The 12,919-nt window shown below is 50.1% G+C and overlaps 1 protein-coding gene and 2 non-coding genes across 4 annotated transcripts in view; all 3 read right to left on the reverse strand.

The window, feature by feature from the left end:
• LOC135815577 (intermembrane lipid transfer protein VPS13C-like) overlaps nt 1–12,919 on the reverse strand; it is a 104,405-nt gene that overhangs the window by 7,088 nt on the left and 84,398 nt on the right. Inside the window, exons 74-86 of one of the 2 annotated variants that reach the window (XM_065328890.1) lie at nt 10,217–10,345; nt 9,725–9,861; nt 9,236–9,398; nt 8,778–8,981; nt 8,194–8,303; nt 7,200–7,500; nt 6,612–6,672; nt 6,317–6,386; nt 5,723–5,822; nt 5,338–5,415; nt 1,171–1,221; nt 590–723; nt 200–281 (exon numbers count right to left, since the gene is read on the reverse strand). In XM_065328890.1, the coding sequence (XP_065184962.1) occupies nt 200–281; nt 590–723; nt 1,171–1,221; nt 5,338–5,415; nt 5,723–5,822; nt 6,317–6,386; nt 6,612–6,672; nt 7,200–7,500; nt 8,194–8,303; nt 8,778–8,981; nt 9,236–9,398; nt 9,725–9,861; nt 10,217–10,345 (1,620 nt within the window). Of the gene's footprint in view, nt 1–199; nt 282–589; nt 724–1,170; nt 1,222–5,337; nt 5,416–5,722; nt 5,823–6,316; nt 6,387–6,611; nt 6,673–7,199; nt 7,501–8,193; nt 8,304–8,777; nt 8,982–9,235; nt 9,399–9,724; nt 9,862–10,216; nt 10,346–12,919 lie in introns of those variants that run through there. The other variant, XR_010553308.1, reaches the window with a different exon arrangement.
• Trnar-ucu (transfer RNA arginine (anticodon UCU)) lies at nt 8,411–8,506 on the reverse strand. The gene is made up of 2 exons: nt 8,469–8,506; nt 8,411–8,446 (listed from the first exon to the last, which is right to left on the reverse strand). It is a non-coding gene; the product is annotated as a tRNA-Arg (tRNA).
• On the reverse strand, nt 10,461–10,556 carry Trnar-ucu (transfer RNA arginine (anticodon UCU)). The gene is made up of 2 exons: nt 10,519–10,556; nt 10,461–10,496 (listed from the first exon to the last, which is right to left on the reverse strand). It is a non-coding gene; the product is annotated as a tRNA-Arg (tRNA).

Below are 12,919 nucleotides of genomic sequence, written 5' to 3' on the forward strand. Positions count from 1 at the left end.
GACCTGTCTACATGTATGTATGATGTCACTGCTCTTGACATGCCACATGCATAACAGTATGTGTGTTCAGTTATCCGGTTACCTCGCCTATCCGGATGTTTTTGTGGAAAACAGATGTGTGCGGTTAAACGAGGTCTGACTGTACAAGGCCCAGGCGAGGCCCAGGCAAGGCTCAGGCGAGGAGTGGTAATATTAGTACCTGGGCAGTGTAGTGGTCTGCAATCTCGGCGTACACCTGGTTGGGACTGAGCCGTGAATCTTCCACACGGTAGCTGTCCATGCTGTCATCGTGCAAACACAACCAATACACACACACACACACACACACACACACGTACAGACACACAGAGACGTACACACATGCCAATACAGACACAGACACACAGGCAAAAGTTCACAAGAAGACTACCTAGTACAGGCCTCGTGGGCACATGAACAAACTACCGGCACACTGTGCAAAAAGAAAAAAAGACTAAACCAGCCCACGTTTATGCTTTATCTTCAGTACGGGGGGGGGGGGGGGGGATGTGGGAACTTTACACACTTGTGTGCATCATAGTTTGGCTGTGGGAATGTTGTGCTTGCTTACCCCAATGTGACAGTTTTGTCATCCAGCAGCAAACCTCCAATGGAGAGAAGAGCATTCTGCAAGGTGTTCAGCCGCAGCTTCTCCATGGCCACCATGCCGCCATCAGGATCACGCAGAGACAAGTTGACCTGCACCTGTGTTGCGAGTGACAATACCGCAGCAAGAGGAAATCAATACCAGCAGTGATGACGGTGGCGGCAGCAGCGCCAGCAGCAGCAGCAATGGCAGCAAGGGCAATGGCAGCAGCAGCAGCAGCAGCAGCAGCAACATCAGCAGCAGCAGCAACAGCAGCAGCAGCAACAAGGGCAGCAGCAGTAGCAGCAGCGGCAGCAGCAGCAGCAGCAGCAGCAGCAGCAGCAATGGCAGCAAGGACAGCAAGGGCAATGGCAGTAACACCAGCAGCTGTAGAGTATTGGTGCAGAAACCTGGCTATTGCAAGTGGATCAGCAAACTGCAGACACAAACACTGTAACCATGGTAACCAACAGTAGGTGGTAGCATTGCACATGCCTGTGTGGAAGGTAGCTTGGTGGGGTTGCCATGGTCACCTATTCTACATGTTTACATTGTAATGAACCTACCTTGAAAGGAGCAATGGCCAAGTGTGAGAACAATGCCCTCTCCTCATCAAACTGCAGAGAGATACGAAGCACAGAGTCAAAACAAACAACCTAGATCATCATCAAGAGCAGGGACATTAATTTCTTCGCCAACATCTGTAAACCAGTGACGAAGTTGACGAACCACGTCAGAAGATGTGGCTGTGCGGCCTATCTTTGCAACACACGGCCAACCGGTGAGTCGATCGACCAACACAAGGTATTCCCAACCTTGGCAATGGAAGAGGTCAGAGCTGACACTCTCGAACGGCATTGACGGTTGACGGTCACTCTGCAGCGGTTCTCTCGGCAAAGATGGCTGGAACTCACGACAGGGCTGACATGCACGGACAAGGCGGTCAAGCTCAGAGTTCAAACCAGGCCAGTACACTAGTTGACGCGCACGGCGCTTGGTGCGGTCAATTCCTTGGTGTGCAGCGTGTAGATCGTGCAGCACAGATGCACGTAGAGCAGCAGGTACTACGATGCGATTGCCCTTCAGTACGACGGCGGAGTCGACAGATAGGTGTTCGCGTCCATTCCAATAGGGCTGCAGATGCCGTGGAAGGTCGGAACAGGAGCGTGGGAAGCCGGTGAGTACCATCTGCAGGAGATCTTGATACTCAGAGTCCGAGGCGCACGCATCTTGGAGCTTCGCATAGCGTAATGCTGACATCGAACCAGAGTCATCAGCACGGAGGCACGCACGAATAGCAGAACCAGATGGCAGGTCGTCTTCTCCAAGCAGGTCAGATGCTTGTGGGTCGGAGACGGGTGCTCGAGACAGAGCGTCGGCAGCATAATGCAGCTTTCCTTGTCTCCAGGAAGCATGAAATTGGTACGGCCGAAGCTTCAGCAAGAGACGCTGCAAACGAGGATTCTCGACCTGATCCAGGCTATACGTGTTGAAGATCGGAATCAGGGGCTGGTGGTCTACGATGAGGTCGAATCTGCTGCCGGCAAGGTACAGGTGGCACTTGCGCACAGCCCAGACCACAGCAAGACATTCAAGCTCAATCATAGCGTAGCGGCTTTCAGTGTCGGTGATAAAGCGGCTACCACACTGGACGAGGCGCCAGCCAGACGGGTGCAGTTGGAACAGTGCATAGCCGAGACCTTTCGTGCGGGATGCATCTGTTTCCAGACGAGTTTCCAGACCAGGGTGGTAATACGCCAGAATGGGGGGTTCGACCAGAGCATTCTTCACACGGTTGAACGCATCGGTGTGTGGCGTTTCCCACTGGAAAACAGCAGACGTCTTCAGCAGACCACGAAGCGGTGTCGCCAGCTCGGCGATAGCAGGTGTAAACTCAGCAAGCTGATTTACGAGGCCCATGAACGATCGGAGGTCGGTCCGATTCGTCGGGGTGGAGAAGTCGCGGATAGCGGAGAGCTTAGCGTCATCGACAGTCCAACCGTCAGCATTCAGGATGTAGCCGCAGAACTCGATCTCGGTAGCAGCGAACACAAACTTCTTCGCGCTAAGGGTTACGCCGTGCTCGCGCGCACACAACAATACGCGCCGGACGCGTGCCACATGGTCACCAAGGTCATCATCATAGACGAGACAGTCGTCGACGACCTTTTTGAAATTGGTGATGTTGTCGAATGCCGTGCTCATACGGCGGTTATACTCGTCTCCGGCCGAGATGAGGCCCTGCGGATTGCGCAAGTACTGATACCGGCCCCATGGAGTGATAAACGTTGTCAATGGCCGCGCTGCTTCGCTGAGTGGCACTTGCCAGTAGCCATGGCGAGCATCGAGCTTCGTAAAGAAGCGACCGCTGACACTGGTGACGACATCACGAGGTGGCTGTGTCGGATGCGTGGGACGTTGGATCTGATCGTTCAGCTTCTTGAAGTCCACCGTTAGACGCTTCTCAGTGGTGCCCTTCTTGTCGACTATAACAATAGGGTGGCACCAGTCGCGGGGTTCAGAGACAGGCTCAATGATGCCATCCTTCACCATGTTGTCAAGCTGTTCCTTAATCTGGTCCCGAAACGCATAGGGCACTGGTCTAGCGTGATGAACACAGGAAGGTGTAGCGTCTGGTTCGAGCTGAATGTCCATTGACGGACCAGACATGGGCTTCAGACTGTCAGAGTCGAACACGTCAGAAAACTCCTCCAGCAGCTCAGTGCGAATCTGGTCGGCGGTGGGCTCAGGTGCTGGTTTGCGCTCAACTCGGCAAACAGAAGGCCAGTTGGGCGGCAGCAATCCGAGCGCACACAGGGATGTCCGGGAGAGCAAGGCATCCGACAGCTCGGAGTACACGTGTATGGTGGTGCGGTGAGTCTTGGAGCCTAGCCCAAGACTGGAGCTGATCTGGCCAACGGATACGAGAGGCTGACCGTTCACACCGGTGACAACGTCTGGGTCCTCCGCCAGGTTTTCTGGGAATCCACCCAGAAGGTCAAGATGACGAAGACCAATGGCGTCGACATCACTGCCGGTGTCCGGTATCCAGTTAATGGCTGCACCTGTCTCCTCCGTGTTGAGCGTAGTCGTCACAGACACGGTGCCTTGTTGCCCGGATGATGCTTGCTGGAGCTTCAGCTGGCCGATCTTGGAACCACGTGGCTGCTTGGATTTCTTCGGGCACATTTTTTCAAAATGTCCAGTGGCTTTGCAGCCGTTACAAGTTTTGCCAGCAGCGGGGCAGGCAGACTTGGTATGCGTAGAGCGGCCACACTGGGGACATTTCTTGGGTGATGAATAAGCAGACTGGGGTGCTGCCTTAGAGGTGGCGTCCGGCGCCGGCTTGTCACCAAAGCGTTTCTGACGCTGGTACTGTGACCTACGGGCGGCGTTGATTGATGCTGACGGCAGAATACCATCCCCAGTTTGCTTTGCTGCTTCCTCAGCACGGCAAATCTTTGCGGCGTTAGCTAGTGTCAGGGATTGTTCGGCTAACAATTTGTGCCGAGTGTCGTCATCGTGCACACCCACAACAATCCGGTCACGGAGGATCTCCTCGTGTGCTTGCACCAGCATCTTGGGGCAACTGCTGCACATGCGGGCAGAGCATGCGGAACAGACTTGCAAGTCGGCGAAGTCGCAGGCAGCAAAGGACTCCTTTAAGCCGGTGTAAAAAGCATCAAAGGTTTCACCACGTTGCTGGCGTCGGTTATAGAAGTCTATCCGATCCAGCAACGGGTTACGTTGCCGACGGATATATTTTTTGACAGCACAGATTATGTCCGAGGCATCGGCATTAGTGGCCACGGCGATGATCCCCTCGCGCAAATAACGCTTTATGTCTTCATCTAGTGCCTGGCGTAGAGCACTCACTCGTGTGAGTCGGTCCTGAACGGACAGTTTCTGGCATCTCGCGTAATCCTCCCAAGCCTCCTCCCATGCGTTGAGGTCCGCGAGCGTGGCAGAGGAAAGCAGGATGGGCCGTTCCACCGAGATTTGTTTCGTCGTGGGCTGCGATGTGGATGTATTGCCACTATTGGAGCTACTCAACAGGGCAGTCAGGCGTGCCTCGCGGTCCGCTGCGGCTGTCATCTGTGCCTGCATGAAGGTCAACAGAGCCTGAACATCAGGGCTGACAGGTAAGTTTGGCGTGGCTGCTGCGCCAGGGACAGCATCACTACCAGAGTCGGACATTACGAATCGAAACAAATTTACAGCACTCGCACGAGGTTCACACCACTGAAACGACGGGCCGGGATTGTCAGGTCACAACGGGTGATCTGACCTACCGCCTACAATACTACTACGACAGGTAAGAAAATAGTTCACTGCGCCATGTGATAAACGTATTGGTTTATTCTAATAAATACTTTGTAGTAGTCTCCATCGAGGAGCGAGTGGAAAAGAACAACAAAACAAAGAACAGCACAACGGAATCAGCATGCTCAATGTGTAGTCATGCGTGCATGCCAAATACCAATGCATGACGTAAGCTAACGTAAACTGCGTACAATAAGACAGACGCACGCGGGTGGTTGCATATAGGATAGCGTTGGTTGCATATAGGATAGCGTACATAATAATACAACACACACCTGGGGCTCTGTTCCGATGAACACCACTCAATATACTGAGTGAGTCACGCAATCTCGAACCACGTCACAGTAACAAATTCAGACGTCGAGCGAAAAGAAAATTCATGTCCGAGCCGGAACTGAAGTTGATCTTACCATCTCACTGCTCATGTCATCCAGCGATCTACGAATCTTGGCTTGGTCCTCCTGGAATGCCAATGCCTTCACAGATGTCTAAACAAACAACATCATACAATCAAAAGATGAAACCAATATGCAGTGCCAATGTGCAAAGAATGCAATATTCTTAGCGCTGTCATTATTTCCACCAGCCAGTAGGGAAGTCATCAATGCTTACTGATCTAGGCTGCTTGACGACCTGAGCACAAGCCATTACAACATAGTAACATGCATGTACAGAGAGACACATAAAGACGTGACACCATACACACTCACCCATGTACGCACACACATTCACACACACGCGCGCGCTACTATTTTTACGGCAGTCACAGCGGGCAGTAGTGGCAGCATCACTAACCTCATCGGTCAAGAAGGATGGCCATAGTACAAACAGAACTCCAACGACAAAGTCGAGATCTAGCTTCATCCGAACATCGCGAATCTGCAGCTCCGCACACCTGGTGCATTTAAATCGACACAGCAACACACACGTATAGAGAGTAGAACGAATAGCTAACCGAGTGTTCAGCACTTGTGCCATGAGGACGTCTCAAGTATGCATGTATACAAACGCCCGGTATTTCCTGAACAAATCATTCCAGGCTATCATTACGTGTACGTGTCACTTTCAAAGCATAGGAGGAGAGCTAATGTTACCAAGAGGGACCTTTCCAAAGCTAGTACCTCTCAATAATGCCCCATTGGTCCATTGCAGGGAGTGAACATTTCAGTTTTATTTACACAAAGGTCCATCCATCTACCTGTCTGTGAAGGACACTAGCAAAACACAAGATTAATTAAATCATGCAACTCCAAACACAAACACAATGAATGAATGAATGAAAATCCAAACACACTAAACGAACAGCAGACTGGCACTAGTGCAAGCAAAATGGCTGCGATGGACACACAAACACAGTTCTCCCAGAGGGATCAGCTGGAGATGGCTTACTTGACATGTCGGACAGCATGTGATGATGCCTGCTGAACACTGACCAGTGTCTCGAGGAATGGTTGCACTCCTGGCAGACCAAGCAAGAACAGCCATGTTGATTGGACAAACGCAAGAGAACTCTAAGATTACAGCCATTCATTCTACCTTGAGTGCAGGCAATGAAACAAGCCATGTGTCATTCTATCACAACACTGAAGAACCATGGAGGACATACTCGAATGCCAGTAGGACACCTAAACTGAGCAAGTGAATGTACATGCAAGCACAGTCCGAGATAAACTTGAGACAGTACCTGAATAAGCTGCGTCAGATATAGGACTGATTGCAGGACTATTGAGTAGCTGATCATCCACCTGTCAACCAAGGGGCAAACAAACAAATGACCAATACATCTATCTATCTATCATAAGTTCACAACACAATACAATACACTCATATATTATACACTAAGAAAGTTGTGGACGTCACACAACTGCATTATAAAGAAAAGGGGGTTTGTCAACTGACAACCGCTCTATTCAATTGCTATTCACAATCTGCGCCAGTGGAAGGCTCTTCTCACATTAGATGAGGTACTACATTCCAAAGGAGAGGCCACAGAGTAGCCTGTACACACATTGCATGCTACACAAGAAACATTCCTGAGCACCCTGCAAGAAGACCGTAGTCTCTGGTGGGAATGCTCAAGTAAAATAATACAATATAATAGATGTAATGATATGAAAAGTCACATGGGTTACGAGTTATGAGTAACTGTCCACCATTGTAACAAGATAATAAGCAGTCAGAAAGTGTCCTTTATTATCTCCACATTTAATATTGGCTCAGTATCCGAGTTCAACAACACAATATAATTTGAGCTGCAAACAGACCGCCTCACCTGTAACCGCTGTAGAACGGCGCGTACGCCAAACGCCTGAGCGGACTGCGCATACTGCAGCCACACGGCCGGTGCTGCACAACGCCGCAGTCGACCTGAGCACGGTACGGTCATCTGCATCTGCTTCAAATTGGCTGCCAGCTTGCACACGGCAGAGGAGACGGACACGCTGGGCAGCTGTGATTGGAACGCCGCCTCCAAAGCACAGGACTGAGCAACAGGCAACGCTTCCCATTGTGGTGCTGTGGACGAGGGGGATGGCCGGCGTTCCGATGGTTGGACCTCCCAGTTGGCAGAACCGCTGCATGAAAGCAATCACATCCCACAGCAATAACAGCAATAACAGAAGTGAGACTCTCTGAGATCTGAGCAGCATGTGACGCAAACACTCTGATGTGCAGAGCGATGATAGCAGAGAAAGCAGAGCCGTTGGAAGGTATTTCAGGATGGTACGGACGGCCTGTACTGCAGGTGTCATTCTGTGACACTCCCTATAACAAAGAGCCAAACATCACTGCATTTCATTAGAAACTAGGCACAAGCAACGAGAAGTGGTACGACCAAAATCGTAGCGACTGTAATGTTTCCGACACCCCTGGATAGATAGTGTGTTGCATGCCTGACTACAGTACATCCATCTAGCACAGCTGACAATCGACCTTATGCCATTTGTACAGATCCACGAAATCCCGTAGAATCCCTTAGACCCGGTAGGGTGTTCATTGTGTGCTATGCATGCGCATTTGATCTTTTTAGCGTCATAATTCAATGACCAGCAATCGCTTTTCCAGCTTCTTCACTTTGGTTAGAACTAATGACTAGCTAGATCTTTGCCAGAAAAAGGTTTTCGTATGAAATGCCTTCAGGCCCCATTTCTTAGTGGAAATAGCAGAAAACACAATAGGGTCCTGCACATTCAACACCCTACCGGGTCTACGGGATTCTACGGGATTTCGTGGATCTGTACAAATGGCATAAGGTCCATTGTCCTCACCTAGCCAGAGATATGAAAGCCACTTCTCTTGGCTTTTCATCAACCAGTGAGACCTGGACTGCGTCTAGAGATAAGTAGAGCTGCAAGTTAGACATCTGAACGGCCATCATCTACAATCAACGCAAGCAAAACACAGGCCATGATCATGAAAGAGGGCAAAAAACAAGCTGTGTTGTGGAGTTAAAAAAAATCAAACTGGAAGAAAAAAAGGTAACATCACCCCCGGTGGGATTCGAACCCACAACCTTTGAATGCCGTCAAGCAGCTAGCCCGATTAGAAGTCCAATGCGCTAATCCATTGCGCCACGGGGGTGACCACAAACTTGAAAGTGTAAACGACGGTCAAAACCGGGAGGTGAGTGTGTTTGTGGGAACACGAGCAACAAAACACAGAAGAATACAAGTACACTGTACGTGTATATGGCAAGGTACGTTCGGGCCTGGTTTAAATCTGGCTTTGGAAAATTTATTTTTCATTGCTATCAGGTTCGGCCTCATTTTCTCTGTGCTGCGCTGATGAGTCCACAAAGGACGAAACAGTTCTGTTCGCAGATTGGGAAGAATAAAATTATAACATCTCTCACCCTTCTTAGATTTTCACGCATGGCCGACTTGTCCGTGAACAGCAACACGCGCTGGAAGCCATCGAGATAGGACAGCCAGAAGCCGCGCTGTATGGAGGGAGAAACGGACGTGTGAGCGGCCTTCTTCATCGGCATGCCCAGCAGGGTTGGACTGACTGGCGAGTCGATCGGAGCTGCAAAGAAAGTGAAGCTGCCATCTCCATCCTGAAGTTTTGTTACAAACACAGTTGGTAGAACACAGAAATCGCTACAGGTGCTCGGAGAAATAATTTCAGCAAAGAAGGTCAAAACTCAAAAGTGAGTGATATCGGAGGAAATGTGCGATCCGAGTGCCACACTAGGTCTGTGGCATGAACATGCACGTGGCTGCCATGTGCCAGACTCAGCCTGTCGACGCGAGCATGCCAATCTGCGAATCCTAAAATTTCAACAACAGTACAAGCTATTAACGGTGGTACCTGGTGAAGGATGGCTTCATACGTTGTGCGAGCAGCTCCATCGGACTCATCTTCTGCTTGCTGGCCACCACACCACCATTTCAGACAGCACTCACCACTTGGATCTGGCCATGTGTAGAGTAGTGACGTTCCCGGCCAGAGAAACTGCTGCTGAATTTGCCCTCTGAAAAGTACAACACATTGGTATGCATGATGTTACTTACAATCAGTAGCGCTCCTAGCTCACAAAACCCAGAAGCAGCACACACTCTGGTCAAAACAATGCCCACATTATATACACTCCAGTGCCGCCTGAGGATCGCTTCTGCGTGAAACTCTGGGTAACAGAACACAAAGCTTTTGTTTCCCTTCTCTGTATGTGTATAGACTCAAGTGCAAAACCTCTTCCCTTCCCTCTTGGCCAACATTGTTAACCGAATCCTGGCCCAAGTGTGTAAGTCTTACTTCTGAGCAAAGCAGATGATGGCAGAGTCACACCAGTAACCTTACTTCTGAGCAAAGCAGATGATGGCAGAGTCACACCAGTTCTCCAGGCGCACAGGCGCAGCACCCTGGTAGTAGTCGCTGATCACCACGCTCAATGAGCTCTTGCAATGGCGAACTTCCACACAGACGGCAGCTAGATCCTGGACAGGGGTACAGACATCCGCAAACATACTACAAACCACGCCGTAAAGATTTTCTAAAGCCTGAGGAGAGTAGGGTTTTTCATATCTGCAGTGCTCAAGCGCAAAACGCTTTCATTCCGACACTACTAGAAGTATAACATCATGTGATAGAGACAGCATGGCAACAAATCATGCTCTCCCAAAACACTTACACCGGTCGGTCTTGAGCAAACCGGATGAGTGTCTGCGACAAAAAGTGGGATGGCCGCGGTAAGGGCTCGGTATGATCGTCCCTGCTCCCACATCCTCACCAACAGGATAACAACTATTTAATAGTGCACCAAACATTGCAGAGAGAACTACAATGACATACCTTGCTGTCCATTCTCAGCACATAGTGCCGCGGAGAGCGATAATCGAACGGCAGCGAGGAGTTGTAACCGTTTGCAGGTTTGATCACCATACGCCCTGTACTGCTCTTTAGTGGCCATATTGGACAATTCTGGGCGAAATAGAAAGAAACAATGTCAACATTGTCCATTACAATACAGTAAAACAAAGATCCCATGAACAAATTGTTAAATATGATTAAAAAATTACGGAAATAAAAAATATATCACCCCCGGTGGGATTCGAACCCACAACCTTTGAATGCCGTCAAGCAGCTAGCCCGATTAGAAGTCCAATGCGCTAATCCATTGCGCCACGGGGGTGAACACAGCCCTGGAAGCGTAAAGCATGTTCAAGACTGATTTAAACAAGGCCCGACCGTATCTTTCCCGAGTGCTCAAACTGACAAGTCTATCTACCAGTATCTATTTATCTATCTATCTCCCTCTCCTTCCACGTGTGTACCAACTAGAAAGTATGCTGCCTGCCAGTCACTTTGACTGTCGACATAAAACAGTTAGATCCTACCCAGGGTATATCCTCGGGAAAATGTGAGGCCCACGTCGCTCGGTATATTGTATACGCTGTGTCCCGGGAGAGAACAGATATAGTATACAAAAGCTGGGGTGATGTGTGCCTCATTACTTCATGCAGCTACCTTTAGGAGTTTGGCAATTCAGACCAGAAATTTTCGGAATGTATTCGAACTTGTTCGTCACTGTAATTTCCAGGAAATCCCATACTGACCAACCCTCCCGGTTTTCCCGGGATGGTCCAGGGGATTTCATGCAAACTCCCGGTAAAAGGACATTTTGTCGAAGTCCAGGGATCTACCATGAAGGTCCCGTTTTTTCGAAGACAAAAAGCGGTACGGGCGGTCGTGCCCGTACGCGATGTACGGTAGATCAAGGCCTGACTGACTGATTGACTGGCCTGCACTGTTGTAGACCCGGATCACGGAGACCAAACGTCCATGCACTGTTGATCGATTTTGAACAAAGTGCGCAGCATTTGATCGAGGATCGGGCGGCCTATTGACCTCTCCTCTAACTGATTTTTCGCAGAGATTACTGGCTACTCTCTTCTCTAGTCCGGGCCTGTCCAGGTGTTGTCGTTTCCTGACAAGTAGTCGTAGTAGGTTGAGAGATTTTGTTTCATCTGTCAGCAAGTATGGGATAGATTTCGGATAAGAAAAAGGTCGCCAGTAAGTGGCAACCATCGTGGACGAAGTTCCGTATGAAGGAAAGTAGAAAGGGTCCGAACTTCGTCTTTTGCACTGTGTGCCAAGTTAACGTAAACATTTCTGGTGGTGGTGTTCATGAGATCAAACGCCACATGGATACCAACAAGCACTCCAAGGCACTGCGAGATGTGGCCACCCAGCCTGGAATTTCCGAGGCCATGTCGGCGGGCCAAGAGAAGACGACACTGGCGGAAAAAATCGGTAACGGCGGAGGCGTATTTCGTCAAGTTTGTGGCGGACCACAATCTATCGTTTAGATCTGCCGAGCACTTCAGCAAGCTCGTCAAAGTGATGTTTCCTGATAGCAAGATCGCTGCATCATTTGCGTGTAGTCGTACAAAAACGGCTGCAATTATCAACAACGCCATGGCTCCGGAGCTGATCGATGTAGTCTTTCCTGCCTGTCGAACCTCTCCGTTCACAATCCTGTGTGATGGTGGCAATGACGACATGGACAGGAAGTACTTCGGAATTATGGTCCGTTACTGGGATGATGCGTATGAGCAGGCCGTCACCCGATTTTTGTCCATGCCTGTTTGCAACAATGAAGCGTTGGGAGATGTTTGCTGATATTCAGCGGGATTTGGGTGAGCTGCAGCCAGTTCGTGTCCTGAAACACTCGACAGCCCTTTGGCTGAGCATGAAGCGTTGCCTCAAGTGCCTCCTCGACCAATGGGATGCTCTCTATGCCTTCTTCGACCAGCAGCGGGACATTGAGCCGCGAAACGATAGGCTCAAACGTGTGCTCAAGCTGATGGACTCACCGCTAAGTAAGCTTGTGTGCCAGTTCGTCCCCTTTGCTCTGGAGCCGCTGAACAAATTCACAACTTTGTTCCAGACAAATGCTAGCCGGGTCGGTACCATGCAGGCAGACTTCCTCTCTCTGCTGCGGTCTTACCTCACTAACTTTGTGGATTCCTGCATCATCCAAGATTGCCACAGTGAAGATCTGCCAAAGATCGAATATGCGAATCGCAGCCACCAGCTCGCCGGTTCAGAGCTCGGTATTGGCACCCATGCAAGGCTGGCACTGATCGAGGCGGAAGATGAGCAGGATCCGAGCGTCGAACGTAAACTGTACGATGGTGTGAGGGGCTTCTATGAAGCCTGCATCATTAAGAAGATGCTTGACAAGCTTCCTTTGAATGATGCTACCATTCGTGCTCTTTCATTCCTCAACCCGACTAGCCGTTCGTCAATTTCATCTGCTGCTGTAACCAACCTGTGCCGCAGGCCCCTGAAAGAGCAGTCACCCGAGGACATTGATGCCATCCTTACTGAGCTGCTCGACTTTAAGAGCTTTTGCCAGATTATGTGCTACCACCTCATGGAGAAAGTCTCGATCAGTTCTGGTCTGCTTTGAGTAAGTTGACTCGTCCCGAAGACAGCACCCAGCGTCGATTCGCAAACCTGAGCAAGCTGGCGAAGGTGGCTTTGGTTCTG

This window comes from Sycon ciliatum, chromosome 4 (assembly GCF_964019385.1).
Source record: "Sycon ciliatum chromosome 4, ocSycCili1.1, whole genome shotgun sequence".
Taxonomy (NCBI): Eukaryota; Metazoa; Porifera; class Calcarea; order Leucosolenida; family Sycettidae; genus Sycon; species Sycon ciliatum.